Source organism: Stegodyphus dumicola, chromosome X1 (genome assembly GCF_044657685.1).
Source record: "Stegodyphus dumicola isolate Sdum_Otavi_A_Nest chromosome X1, ASM4465768v1".
Classification (NCBI taxonomy): Eukaryota; Metazoa; Arthropoda; class Arachnida; order Araneae; family Eresidae; genus Stegodyphus; species Stegodyphus dumicola.
The window spans coordinates 126,443,344-126,459,269 of record NC_140780.1 but is presented as its reverse complement, the minus strand read 5'-3'; the positions used below and the strand labels follow the sequence as shown (position 1 = coordinate 126,459,269).

The window sequence follows — 15,926 nt, the reverse complement described above, 5'->3', positions numbered from 1 at the left end:
AAAATAACATAGAAATTTCTTTTCAAACAATTCCTTTTATACCCTAAAAAAATCTGGAAGATTTCTTTGTAAAATGAGGGTCTTAAAAAACTAAACATGGCTAAAATATATGGACTGGCTTGTGTTGAGCTGCCATCTACTATAAATAAAGAAGGTTCAGAGTAACCTATAGTAACCTATAAATCCTTTTTCATTCAATTTTTCTGTGCGTACAGAAGTAAATTTACACTGTGCCGCAAAGGGTTAAGAAAATAAGTGATACATTCCTATGAACAAACATGGAGGATTTGGAAGTAACAAAAAAAAAAAAAAAAAAAAAAAAAAAAAAAAAAAGAAAAGAAAAGTTGTTAGAAGTGCATTTATGAAATCAGCTAATAAATTGGGAAAGTTGATTGGATCAGATATTCCGGACGTGGATGATTTAGAAATTTGTTTAGATAAAATTTCCGGAAAGTATAAAATTTTACAAAATGCTGATGACTCTTTTTTGGAACTTCTACAGAAAAAAGGGCTGTACTCAAGAAGAATATGGAAGAGAATTTAGTGCAACTCATGAATATTACGATAAATTATTTATGTTTAAAGTAAAAGCCAACGGGAAAAAAGATGAGTGTTCACAGCCATCTATGGGTGTAACGAATGGCAATACTTCCTTCTTCAGTAATAGTTACGAATGCAAAATAGAAACTTCCAGAAATTGATCTGGTGAAATTTGATGGGGACCCTCAAAACTGGCTAACATTTTGGATGAGATTCAGTAAAATTCAGGAAGATGCATGCATCGACAAAAGAGACAAGTTTCATTATCTGCTGCAATTAACAAAACCCAAGATAGTACCAGGACAAATAGTGGAGAATTTTCCTGCTACAGAGGAAAACTTCAGCAAAGCTGTGGAATACCTTGAAGAAAGATTTGGAAACAAAAACGTTTTAATTCAGATTTATATCAGAGAACTATTAATACTGGTAATAAATGACAAACAGAAAATTGACTCATTAATTCTTTATGACAAGCTGCAAACTCAACTACGTGCATTGGAATCCCTATGGTTAACTAAAGACCAATTTTCACGTGTTTTATTTCCTTTAGTGGAATCATCACTTCCTGCTGATTTAATCAAAAGTTGGGAAAGACAACGAAGTATGTTTGCTGAAGCAACAGGCAAGAGTGATTTAGATTCACTAATCAATTTTCTAAAAAAAGAAGTAGAAACTGAGTGTAGAGTTAAATGTACCCATGATATTTTAGGTTCTGAAAAAGTAAGTAATAAGCAAGCACTAGTTTGTGAGTTTTTTGAGACAAAAATGTATTATTTCAACTGCACATAAGCTAATTAATACAAATAGTAGTAAGTGTAATGAAAGATTTCAAAAGTATAAAAAATTTGATTCTTGTATTTTTTGGTGAAAAATCACATATGTCTGAAAATTGCAATGATGCGGCTTCAATGAATTTAGAATGTAAAAATGATATCATCAAGAAAAAGAATGTTTGTTTTGTGTCTTAAATCATAGAGCAAATCAATGTAGGTCTAAGCATAGGTGTCCGTTATGTAAAAACAGACATTTTATGATTATGTATCCTGATGTGCCTTCTAATAAAATACATAATGCCACAAATTCAGAAAATGCTGAAAAAAAAAACACTCTTAATAACCATGCTACAATATCAGATGTACATCTTCAAACTTTAGTTGTAAAAATTCAGAATGGTTCTAAAGAAATGTTTGTACGAGCAGTTTATGATAGTGGTTCTATGAAGTCATTACTTTTGTAATGATGTTGCTCAGAAGTTAAATTGTAACTGTATTAGTGAATCAAAAATTAAGTAGTCTCTATTTGGTGGAGTTGAGACTACAGAAAGTATATATAAAAACTGTGTTTATCAAGTAAGCAATATATATGGTAAATGTAAAGTGTGAATTCTAGGTACTTGCTCAAAACAAAATTTGTTTTGAAATTCAACTCCTATCTGGTTCATGGTTATGCAAACTTAAGTCACATAGTATCAAACTACATGATTTGGAAAATGGTCCATGTAATGTTGATAAAGAGATAAAATTGTTAATTGGTGTTGATTTTGCTGGTAAGTTGCTAACGGGAAAAATTTTTCCTTTTACACGCTGTGCATACCCAGTTAGGTTGGACTATTATGGGCAAATTTAATTGCAATTCGGCCACTAAGGCAGCTGAGGTAAATAAATACTGCTTCTTTTGTGATTTCTTCTCTGTTAGTGAACAATCAGTGCAATAATGATCTCTGGAAGTTAGATGTTTTAGGTATTAGTGAAACTTCCATGAGTAAAACCAAATCTCAGTTGCAGGAAGATATGCAAAAATATTTTGAAAACACTCTTGTGTTAAATTGAAATGGGAGGTAATCAAATTACCTTGGGTGTTGGACAACTCGTTTTTAACCGAAAACAAAGTGATAGCAAAAGAATGTCTTGTAAGTAGGAAAAATTAATGACTACGTGAAATTTTGAAGCTTATGGTGACGTTTTCAAAGAATGGTTGGCTCTTGGGATAATTGAAAAAATACCAAATAAGAATAAACTCAAGGGTGTGCATTAGTTGCATCGTAGACCATTTGTAAAAGAAAATAGTAGTACGGGTATAAGATCAATGTTTAACGCAAGTTCTCATTCTCCTGATTACCCATCGTTGAACGATTGTTTATCTATTGGACCAAATTTGATTGAAATGATACCCTCAATTCTGAATTGGTTTCGCAAGAACTACATTGGTGTCATTTCAGATATAGAAAGAGCGTTTTTGCAAATGTCTTATAAAGGAGAAAGATCAAGACTTTTTAAGATTTATGTGGTTCCATAGGGAAAATCAGTAACAAGTTGAACTGTATTGGCACAGAAGGGTAATTTTTGGCATTACGTGTAGTCCATATTTATTAGCCACTACAATACAACATCCTTTAAGTGTGGTTCCTGTAAACTTAAGACGTATAGCAGAGATTTTTAAAGCATCCTTTTACATAGATGACTGTGTGGCTAGTATGGATTCGGAAATAAAAATGAGGAAGTTTGTAGATGAATCACAAATGATTATGGCTTTGGGTCATTTTAATTTAAGGCTCTGGAAATCCAATATAAGAAGAATTGTACCTGAGGAAGATTCCTTCACAGGAGAATATGTGCCTACTTTGGGCCTTCTTTAGCATACAGATACCTTATCTTCCAAAATACATCAAGATATAAAATTGGATGACCCAGTTACTAAAAGACTAGTTTTAGATGCAGCTCACCAAGTGTTTGACATTGTACATTTCTTCTTGAGGTAAAGAAGGATATCCCGTAAGCAATAATATTCGAATAAATCTTTCCATTTAGGCTTCAGATGCAATCAATTCTGGGAGTTTTTTTTGCTGAGCATATATATTTGTCTGTTCAACGAGAAGAGAGTAACTGTCTAAACCAAATCGAAAATCTTACCACTAGTTTTACCTTGTATTTTGTCTTTTATAGTTTCTGTCTCTTTCTTTATTTTCTTCCTGAGACATAACTGACGGTTCCTTTTTTATCCATTTCAAGTTTTCAGTTTTCTGCTTTTTAAACTTTTTCCCATGACTACCACTGCTTTTAGAATTCTGAAACTAACTTCTTACGTGAATTCAACTTCTCCAGCAATATCATTTGGTAAAATATCATTATTTAAAACATTGTCATTCGCTTCTTCTTCATCACTAGCCTTCTGCGATTTCTGGGGGGAACAACAACAATATCAGTTTCATTCTGGTCATTATTAACATTATTATCATCTGTTTCCTCATCAAAAAATCTTTGAAGGACTTCTAATGTAAGATACGTCGTTATAAGCATTTTGAAAACAGCCAGAACATGAACCAGAACTATGAAAGGAATGAGTAAAAAAGGAGATTACTTGTTTCCTGCTGACATTGCATCAGCACAACACCTGTTTTCCCTTCCTTCCCAACACAAATATAAACATCTAATTGATGTAATGTTCTGATAAACGGTGACCTTGACTAAAAATAGATCACTCATAAAGACGACAATTCTTTCGTGAAATATTTTTGGCAAAAATACCCGGTCAAAAATTTTGCTTAAAGTATGCTTAAGTATTTCTTTTTGTTCTATACTTCTGATTTGTATTGATATAAGTTTTATGTTTTGGATGTGTAGCCACCCTCTCTAAAGTTAGGAGTAATATGGCAACAAGAATGATTTCACCTTTTAAGAGGATCACATGCACAGATGCATAACATCTACATATTCTTATCTTTTTAAAAAATAGTTTCATTTGAAAATTTGTAGAACAAGAAATGGCATGAAAAATATATGTTAGTTTTTTAATAGTGTCGCCTGAATTTCTTGGATCTGGTCATTTTTCTTGAAGCAACAAGCATGTTGAGTTTATAGTCTATAGAGATGTTCTGGATATAATGCATGGTATTGGCTTGCAGTTTTGCTAAATTTGCAAGATTCCATTAAATTGAACATGCTTGGGTATGTCTGAAGCCAAAAAGCACATGGAATAAAATCTTTTCAAGGTGCTGTGGCTATGTTACAGGAAAATGGGGATTGATTATTCTTTCATTTGAGTGAGAAGTGACTGAGAAGTATTTGCTTTACTGGTGATGCAGTAAGGTATGCAGCCTCATCCTGCATGACGTGGACACTGATGCTTCTGTAGTTTTGGTTATAATGTGGTTTTTCTAGGGAGATTCTTGTTGATGGACATTAATATAGCAAATAATGGGGCCAAAGTGTTCACCCAACGAAAAAGTATTTGTTATCAACTTATAAGAAAAATACAGTGGAACCTTGGATCACGAGCACCTCACCTCACAAACAGATTGAATGTAAAAAGCCTTCGATTACAAACGGTGTCTGGAGTTACAGACAGGCCAAAAAATTAACACTCAAGCTTCCTGGACACAGTATTCTTAGTATTTTCCATTGTTTACCTCATTAACAAAGCCTGTCAACAAATGACTTACAGGACCATGACCTTCAGAGGAAATTATGTCTTGATTGCGTTGCCGGCAGAGACTTTGGGCACTTTAACACTTCAGACTTTTTTTTTTTTGGTTATGTATGATATTTTGTCTCTAAGCAAAACCATGGTCTAGGAAGTTAACAATAAAGATGTGGAAAAGTTGCTAGAGAAGAAGTTACTAGAGATCCATAAAAATGAACTTAATGAGAAAGAACTACTTCAAAAAGAACAAAAGGCAACTGTGGAAGAACGTCTTTAGAAGGAAGAAAAATGATCCTAGTTCTCAGATCTGCAAAATGGAGTAAAATGCAACATTTTCATGTAGCAATATCATTCTGATAAAGCAGAAACAAGCTACACAAAAGCATTTTTAATAACAATGCCATGTCCCACTTTAGATTTTTTTTTTTTTTTTTTTTTTTCCTACGTACTCTGCCATTTGGCACTACGTGGAAAGGGAGGGATGTTCCGTAGAGAACTTTCTAAGTGAAATTGGCTCGTATCCACATTACACATGAGGAAAACCACGAGAACGCCCATACAGGGACTCAAACCCTGGATTGAACTACCGTGTTCAGTGGCTTTTACTGTTTGGCCACTGAGAGGCTTTAGAAACATTTAGGAAACTACAAACCACAAAGGACAAACCTGGTGCAAAACAGAGGCTTAGTGAGTCTCAAGCAAGGTTGAATGTTGCTTAGAGACAAAGGAAAAAAAAAAATGCTGCCTAAAGAGCCTACCTGTTACTTTTATAGAAAGAAATTTTGCATCCAAACAATAGCATCTTCCTCATCATTTCAATTTATGCCGTCTCTTTTGTTCTTTTTCCTTTATGTAGGCATAGTAAAATTAAATTTCCATTTGTTTTATTTGTCTCATAACGTGTTAATATTTATCCATCAATACTGTTTATGAACTATGATTATGTTCAGGAAAGAATCAATAAATTTTACATTAATTCCTATTGAGAAAATTTCAGTTTACAAACATTTAGGTTGATGAATGACCATCAAGAGAGAATTAAATTTTTGAATCAATAATTTTACTGTTCTGAATTTGGAGGGAGGAAAGGTACTAAAGTTTTTGCTGCTTTCAGTTGTTTCTGTGTAGGGCATTCTACAATGTTCATTTTTTAAATCGTAAGTGAACTCATCATAAAACCCTAAATGAACAAATGCAGGAGAAGTAAGTATAAAAAGTAAAATTTACCTCATTATAGTCATCTGCAAGACTGCAGTTTTCAATCATCGTAACTGAAATCCCGGTTGTAACTCTGACACTCAATGTGTGTTGCATTGAGTTTGTGTGGCTCAATTGCATTTGCCATGCAATTTTAGTCACATTTTAATATTTTTACACTTTAAAGTAATGTAATATCAAATTTTCAGTAATTTAATATTCTGTTTACATATATAACATGTTATATAACATGTTTATAAATATTACATATATAGCTGTTTCTATTTAAAAGAAAAATATTGAAAATGTATATTCACTAATTTTAATAGAATTTTCTAAATTAATCAGCTTCCCCAAAAAACATGATTTCTTTATTATTTATTTTATTTATTTTCATTGCTTCTGTAATCTTCAAAACTTGCCATTGTGTATCTAACCCTTCATAATTTTTCTGTCCATAACATTAAAAAAAAATTCGCTGCAAATGGCATTATATTGTAAATGGAACTACTCTGATATGCGCCCTCAAGTCGCCAAATTTTTCGCCAAACATTTTTGGCGAGAAACTCCATGCTGCCATATTACTATCTAAGTTTTTTGTCTACATTTCAAACTATAAGCCTAAAATGTCTCCAAAAACGCGGTTTTCGCAAATGCAAAAACCACGTTTTGAACACACGATTTAAGCTAAAAATCCGAAACAAAAACAAAAAATTTAGATAGCAAAAACGTAAAGTTTCTAACCAAAAATATTTGACAAGAATCCATGTACACAGCGATATGTTTTAACTTAAAAAAAATCTAAGAATGCCACAATCTAGGCAATGAACGAATCTACGAGCTACGCACACCTCTCTTTAATAAATTAACAAACATAACAACAATAAATTTCAAAGAATACCATGTACACAGCATTCTGTTTCAACTTTAAAAAACATCTACGAATTGCATAATCTAGACACTACGCACTAATCAACAAAATAAATTTCAAACAATTTTTAAAAAAAACAACAATAACAACAGAAATTCATACTAAAAAAACAATGAACATAACATTCTACAAAATAAGAAAAAGAATAAAATGAGCCAGTAAAAATAATCTCCCAGACCCTCTTTCCACACCTCCAAATACCCCTGCCCCTCAACAGGATGGCCATGATGATATTTCCTTTTGCCGAACTTCAATTCAACAACTTTCACCATTTTATCTTTTCCCCCTATGTTCTCAGACACAAAGCATGACACAAACCAATGAGCTCCAGCGAAAGATTTTTCAGTGTCAACAGGTTGCCATACAACACGCAATCACGCCAAAATCCAGCGCAGAACACATATCGCCACATTTGGTGAAATTAGGGCGTATATCAGAATTGTACTTTGTAAATTATTATTATATTGAATCTCCTATCTTCTTATCCTTATACAGATGAGTCATTTTATAAAGATAATATTTTAGGATGTGTTTCAGAACATATCACACTGTTTTCATGGATATGGCTAATAATCAGCCAATGCTATGTGCTTTATGAACATTACTGTCTTTCTGTAGCATTTCTTCTATTGTACTATCTACTCGTTTTGTCCCCGAGTGATGCTCCAGATTTGATATCCAAATAGGCAGCCTCTTCAAATATGGAAAACTTGCACAAGTGATTTGCAGATGTTGGACAAGATATTAACTTCTTCAGTGCTCTAAATTCTTGAAGAGTTTTTGATAAAAGCTGTTATTGTGATAAAACGATTTTATAAGAGCACAATCTATTAATGATAATGTAATTGTGACAAAAAATCCAGATTTTTCTTATATAATGGAAAGCATGCTTTGTGGTTCCTGTTTTATCGTGAATGTTTGTGACATTTGTATATCGATATATTTTGATACCATAAGTATGCATCATAGTACCATAAAACAGCCAATTTACAACAATTTTGTTTTCTTCACCAAACAATATTCCATCATTTCATGAGTATTCATGCTAAATTTCAAGTGATTCTGACTAGTCATTTTTAGTTCAGACCATATTGAAGTGAGAACTTTAATCATAATCATACCATATTTCTTTGCTCAGAAGGAAATCTATCAGCTTTCCCAACAACCATCAACAACAACCACTATGAAATTTTTCAAGGCAGATGAACTTAACAACACATTTCAAGTGCATGAATAAAATAACGCATGTAAAGTATGGCATTTTGCAATCACACTCAATCCCCAGAAGAGGCATGAGCACCCACAATTTTTGCAGCCGTGGGTTGTTGAACATAATATACCTATTGAGTGCAAGATCCTTGAGTGATAAGATAGTGAGTGCAAGGCCCTTGAAAGTATTTTTGGCAGGTGGCATGTGTGTTATACTGCAGTATGTATTGCTTAACACTTGCATTGTGAAGGACAAGATAACTCGTCCTCTACTCAAGGTTTTTCTATATTATTGCAGTGCGTCCCACGATTTATTTTGTAGACATTTTAGCGTATTGCAGAACCTAATATTTTGTCTTTACAACATTTCTGCAAGGTGGTGGCAGGAGCACAATTTGTAGTGCTTTCACTTTTACTACGTTTCTCGTGGGTTATGCATATTTGTTACTCTTTTTGACCAAAATTAAAATGAGTAAACAAAAATTTCTTTTGATTAATGAGGCACTATAGCTTCTTGATTTATCGGAAGAAGAGCTTGTTGATGATATCGACTCAGGAAAAGCAGTTGCAAACTTAGCGATCATGTTTATGATTCAAGCACCAAAGATGAAAGTACAGATGCTGAAATAAGTGCAGCAAATATGAATTCACTTCAGAGTGCCACAGACTTGAATATTGATTTTAATAGAAAATAGAAGATGTTTCGGAAAGTAGTGGTAGTGAAACAGATAATTCCCAAGTAACTTCATCATCATGAATGGCGTAAAGTTGGTACGAATTACAAGCCGCCTAATGATATTATTTTTCAGGGCAGTAGTGGCTTAATGCATTTTGATTGTGCGGATCTCTCGGCTTCCTCACGACCAATATAATTTTTTCGTTTATTTGTCACTAAAGAAATTATCGAAATACTTGTATCGGAAACCAAAAGGTATGCGAAGCAATTTATACATCAATCAACAACCAAACCAAAAAGTCACTTACATCGTTGGAAACGAACAGATTCTGTAGAAATGGGGACATTTTTGCAATAGTACTTATAAAAAAATACCGTCTCAAAGACAATCAAGGTCAAGCAATTCAGTATTAGCAACACTGAATTTTAGTAACACCATGGCAAAATACCGATTCACACTCTTATTAAAGTTTTGGCACTTTAGCAATAATGAAGGAGCTAATGGGAATAGGCTTCAAAAGCTAATCTAAGCTAGTTGCAAAAATAATTCTCTGTTGGATAATTTTCAAAAAAATTATACACCTGGAAAGTAACTTTCAACAGATGAGTCAATAGTTTTATGGCATGGACGGCTTGTCTGTTAGCAATATATTCTGGCAAAACAACACAAGAATGGCGTAAAACTTTACATGTTCTATGAGTCAATGGGTTATGTGTGCAAAGTATTTTTCTATTGTGGTACGATGGACCGTATGTTGGGATTAGGTTACGCGGAAAGTGTAGTGATAAGTTTGATGGACAAACTCATAAACAAAGGACATGTGCTTTACACAGACAATTATGATACGAGTATTCCACTGGTAAAAAAGCTCCTCGAAAACAAAACAGCGTTATGTGGAACATTGCGATCAAATAGGAAATATCTGCCCAACCAAGTTGTGAAAACAAAACTAAAACAAGGAGAAACTGTAGCATACAGAAAGGATCATACAGTAGTAATGAAGTAGAGAGATAAGCATGATATCCTCATACTAATGACTGAGCACTCAGCTAAAATGAAGAACACTGGTAAAAAAAAAGGGAGGGGGGGGAACTATCATCAAGCCAAAGTGTTCTGGATTATAATAAACAAATGTGTGGCTTCAGCAGAGATCATCTGCTTTTGTATTACTCACCATTACGTAAATCGTTAAAATGGTATAGAAAAGTGATTCTGCAGCATTTAGATATGTCAATTTCCAACGTCTATGTGTTACATAGAAAAAAAGCTGGAAGGCAACCCCAAATTTGGTTTAGAAAGGAAATTATACATTCACTAAATTCCGTGAATGCAAGACTACTAATACACAAGGAAATTATTTCTTGCACCATAAATCCTTCAATATTTAATGCCTGGAATTACAATATTACTTGGACATAATAACAGCAACCCTCAAGTAAGGCTACCCCAACATGGAAGTGTGTCATATCTAATTTGCACAAAATTTGCCGAGAGACTAGTTATCTGTGCAAAACATGCACATCAAAGCCAGCATTATGTGTAGTACCCAGTTTTGAAAAATATCATAGTTCAGAGAGTATTTTGTGCAATATTTAGGATTTTTATTTTATTATTATTTTTATGTCTGTAAACACAAATAAATCATTATTGTGAGAATTGTTATTGATTGCAATTGATTATTACTTTTAAAATAAACAAGTTTTAAAGGAATTTGTGTTTTGTTTCAATTTTTAGCGCTGCGAAGAGCATCACAGACTCTTACCACAGAGGGTGGGACAAAGACGCGCCATTGCCGCAATGGAAGTGTTAGGTAGTGCGAAACAAAGTTCAGGTATGCTTGACCATAAATAATTAGGATTGGGGAATAGTAAGTATTTGTGACCTAAATGGCTTGTAATCCTTGTGTCATAGTATAAATAACACAGAAGTACCCAACAGACAAAACAGTCCAACATATATCGACAAGCTCTTTGTGTAGGAGTCGTTTTATCCTGTCAGAGCAGCATAACTTCTTAGGAACAATTTTTCAGAGATACAAGACCACACCAATCAAACTGTAGCTAACTGTAACAGCTTGTGCGATGGGGTTGTACAGGTAACCCTCGTATAACATGGTAAATTGATTCCTTGAAAATAGCGTGTTGCATGAAACCATATTGTACAAGACCCAGAGCCAATACAAAAAGGGGGATTACATTCCGAAAACTTATTAAAAACAAATATTTTTTTTAATTCTACATAAACAATTTAATTTTGATTAAAAATATGTACATATGTACAAAACAAAATATTACATATTTTAATTTAACAAAAATTTAGTTTAATAAATTTCTTCATCATCATTGCTCAATATAATAAACCGAAAACGTTTTTTCAGTGGAATGAGATTGCTTTCATTTTCAGAATTTTTTTCATTTAAAGTTCTGGCATTTTCTGCCCTCTTTAAAAAATCTATAATTTTATTTTGTTTACTTGTTCATACTGGGTCATTGTAAATTTCTTGATATGGAGCTAGACAGTTTTGCAGCTCCCTTCTAATTTTTGATTATTTCAGTGGAAGAGCCTGTGCTAGAAAAATGACTCGATACTTTCAAATAAACTTAAGCCTTCTTTTAATTTTTTTTAATGTTAAATTATTAACTGCACAATTTTCATCAGTGCTAGTGTCCTCAAAATCTATTTGATTTACAGCTTTGGATGCCATTTCCATCAAATCTGTTTCATTAATTTCTTCTTCCACCAATAAATCTTGAACGTCTTCAATAACCATATCCACAAAATCTTTGCCTTCAGTTGATTTAGCAAGTTTTAATATGCCACCAATTTCATTTTCTGGCGATTCATGCATGTTTTCTATTTCAACCGAAGAAGACCATATCTTCTTCTATCATGCATTTAATGTTGATGCTTTCAGTTCTTTCAGAGACAAAGATATGATGTCAATACAGTGCTTAATTGAAAAATGTCTTCCCAGCTTCCATTACATTAATTGATTTTGAATCAGTTATGCTTAAAATCCACTATAATGCTCTTCTTATGCAGTGTGTTTTAAAGGGGTAAATAATACTTTGATCCAATGGTTGGAATAGCAAAGTAGTGTTAGGTGGTAGAAACAGTATTTTGACATTGGGACGATTCAAATCTTATGGGATGTATCAAATCTTATGGGTGCCTTGAAGCTGAAATTTTTTTGCCTTAAATACCATTCAGCCTCTGGCACAAAACAATTTAAAAACCAATCTTTAAATATATTTCCAGTTACTCTTTAACACTCTCAGTAACACACTCAGTAACTCTTATAAGTTAGTCTTTAACACACCATGCCTCGACCACCAGACTATCAGCCAGCAGTGTGAGACACTTGTTTTCAGGCCGCAGAGATGAAAATTCGAATTTTGGAAGCCAAACGTACAGGTTGTGTGTCTTAGAGCCATTTATTGTGACCTCATGTTGTTCACCTTCTGTGATAGTGAGGTTTCTTCATTGTTATTTGATGATTGTGCCCTCTTGAGACTGGGTATTGTTTCTGTTGTGCCATTGTGCTTTGAAGGTCATGGAAGGAAACGATTTTCCTCCGTTACCAGTAAAAAACACAATGGACACTCTCCACCATGTGTCTTGTCTCCTGGGGACATTTTTATTATGGGTATTGGATCTTGGATGACAACTGGCAGAACTTACAAAACAAGGATTCTTATGTGTCAAATGACTATATGGGTGCTTTGCTCAATATGGAAAAACATCATGCGGAGTTTTTTAAATTCCTTCGGATTGCCTGGGCAATTTTCTTATCATATTAGAGCGAAACCATGTTATAGGAAAACCATGTTGTAGGAGGGTTCTCGCAATTTATGAATCATGTTATAGCAAAACCGTGTTGCTGGATGCCATGTTTTAGGAGATCTACTTGTATACTACAACATATAGTGGCATGATTTAGCAAGCATATGTATATTATATTCTAAAAAGCACGTAATATGGAACTCGTAATTCAATACTAGCATTTAAAAAAGTGGGTTGAAAAGGCAGCTACTTAAATTTTAAATCCAACAAATATCTCCTCATCATCTCAAACCTTCTACTTGTGATGCATGCATCAGTTTTGCTCGCAGCCTTTTCCCTTGTCTTAGTGCCATGTCATAGAGTGAGGTATGTGTACATGTGCAAATTTACGATGATGCTTGTGATCTCTTTTTTGATGATAGAATACCTCAAATTTCAGATACATTATGTTTGTTAATCTGTGGCTGCAAATAATGTGGTCATGCATGCCACTTTATATGCCCTTTTCTAGGGGTTGTTGGGAATTGCCTAGTGTCAAACTTTGCACTTATTTTGTTCACATGGTTGATCACTTCTGGAAGTTTTGTGGTGATTGTTTTTGGGAGATCCGACAGCTTTCTCTGTCAGTACTATTTCCTATAGCATGAATTTTTTTTATACAAATTAGCTATGCTGTGTGAATATTAATATTTAAATAAATATGTTTATAACTAAATTACTTTGAGTATTTTAAAATGAATCTGTGGTAAATTTTGATATAGTTTAGATATGTATTCTTTGTTATAAGAAAAATGGTCTTGAAAAAATTCAGAAAATATTATTGAGAAATCTTACTATTTAAGGGATTTATATGTATAATAATTTTGGCGGGGCAGATAGAGAAATCAGTTACATAGCAGTTGTGTTAGAGACGGTGATAGACAATAGTTTGAAGTTGTTATGTAGATAACTGGAATTTGGGAAAAGCATATAGATAAATCAACATTTTTTTCCTAAACAAAACAATTGTTTAGAAGCACATTCTTTCTTGATTGGTACAACACTTAAGTGTGCTGTATTCATCATACAATTTTATATATGCAAATCACATTGTTAAATAGCTGAAAACTTCAAAGCAGTTAATTACATGTTTGCACGGTAACAGCAGGGTAGAAAAGTGGCATATTATGCAGCTGGAGTATTTAAAGGCTCGGAATACTTTGTTTAAATCCTGAACAGCGAATGGGCAAGAACTTACAGCAATGTGGATGAACTCCAGGAAAAATTATGATGAAAAATTGTGCAGCATAGATCCTTTGAGGGGCAGTTGTATTTAAGCTAGGAATTAGAAAGACTACTGCAAATTAAGTTAGTAATTTGATATAGTAATTCCTTCAAATTTTTGCATCTTGCATATTTATACCTTTTTAAAACTAAATTTTACATTTTTAATATTTAAGATTATTAAAATCATGCAATTTTTTATTCATTAAAAGTTATTTATATTAATTGGTGTATAATTTATATGCAAAGTTCATTAATTCATTATTTGGTTTATGCATAGCAAAAACATATAGGGCATCCTTTATTTTTTGAAGGGGCCCAAGATACATGCAATTGGATGTTTTAAAAATGCTTTTATCTTCACTACACTGTTTTTCAAAATTCAAAATTGAATGGTTGTTTGAATATGGAAAAGTGAGGATTATCTACTTAAGGGAAAGTTGCCTTAGTGAACGGCTTTTTTAAGGAGAATGGCTTGTATTCACATGGAGAAACCAATACTGTAGCCAGCCCATTCTTCTGGAATCGAACCCAAGACAAACTGCCAGTTTTCTTCAATTGAATGCAAAATTCATTTTTGCGAATATGTTAGCACATGAAGCATACAAATTGACTGACTTATGACGTGGTGCACAAAGGACATATGCTGGAATTCAGGTGCACGGTGCCATTTAATGCAGTTTCTAAGACAGTAACTTGCTAGGCTCTGAGAAGATAAATACAAATGGAGGTTTCCAAAGATCTGAATATCCAAAAAAGCATCATATTAGAAACTTGGAACCACTGTTTAAGTAATGAATTTATTAACAGACAGCCTGATCAAGGGCTGCTAAGACAACAACTGCATACGAAGTTTGTTTCCTGTCATTGTTGTCTTGCAGAAACTGTGAAGCATCTGCAAGACAGTTGGTTTTCAACATTCATGCTGCTAAAGGAAGTTGTTCTGTTGCTGCATAAAGGTTTCGTGAAGTTCAGCCTTTTAAGATGGTAGTGTTGTCATGTTCAGTGGAAACAAGAGGAATTAAATTATCTACTGCTTACTGATAAACCCAAATATAACTTCAGTCGTGATTCTAGGAGTTTCATTTGAAGTGAGAGAAAGGAACATGCGACTTGCCTTCTCTTGTTCGTGCAAAATTCCATTTCTGTGAAAGCAGTTTAATGCTTCTAATGGAATCATTAAAAATGGCTGTACTTTGGAGGTTCTATGAATTATCGTAAGTATGTACACAAGGTCTCGGAACCCCATGTAGGGCTATTTAGTTGTCTGTTGGGCAAGATGTTTTCTTAAGGGATGACAGTGCTCATCTGCATCCAGCATCTTGGCATCATAACATTTGGAAAAAGAAGATGCTGAATGAACTGGCCAGCATTTTCCTCAGACTTAAGCCCATTTGAGCATATGTAGTATGCTTAGGCTGCTGAATTGCAGAGCACCAAATGCATTCCTGGAACCTTGATGATCTGAAAAGTGAATTTCCAGGAGAATAGCTCATTGTTCCACGAGACTTGATTGACAGTTCGGTAAATTCTATGAAATTAAGATGTGAGATTTGCGTTTCTGTTAGAGGTGACCATGTGCCATATTAAAGAGAGATTTGTTGCAAAACGGTAGATCATTTCTAATTCTTCTTAAATTTAATTTTAATTCAATATTTTGATGTTAATCAACTAACAAACATGATAATTTATGTTAAAAAAAGACTTTTGTACAAATTATTTTTATTCATTTTTAAATAAGTAATGTGTTAAGTTTAATTTCTGTCAATATTCTTTAATTTTGATGAGCAGTGTACATTACACGTACATTACACAAGGTCCCCCCCCCCCCCTTGCACTGTCATTTTATTTAGCTCAAATAAGATAAAATCTTTGTAAGTTTTCATTGAACACATTTAACTGAGACG

The 15,926-nt window shown here is 33.4% G+C and overlaps 1 protein-coding gene across 3 annotated transcripts in view; it reads left to right on the top strand.

Moving 5' to 3' along the window:
- LOC118183859 (zinc finger SWIM domain-containing protein 3-like) overlaps positions 1–15,926 on the top strand; it is a 38,503-nt gene that overhangs the window by 15,692 nt on the left and 6,885 nt on the right. The window contains exon 3 of one of the 3 annotated variants that reach the window (XM_085806947.1): positions 10,708–10,804. The exons of the other annotated variants lie outside the window; for them this stretch is intronic. Coding sequence (XP_085663073.1) covers positions 10,708–10,804 — 97 coding nt within the window. The remainder of the gene's footprint in view (positions 1–10,707; positions 10,805–15,926) is intronic. 3 annotated transcript variants of the gene reach the window in all.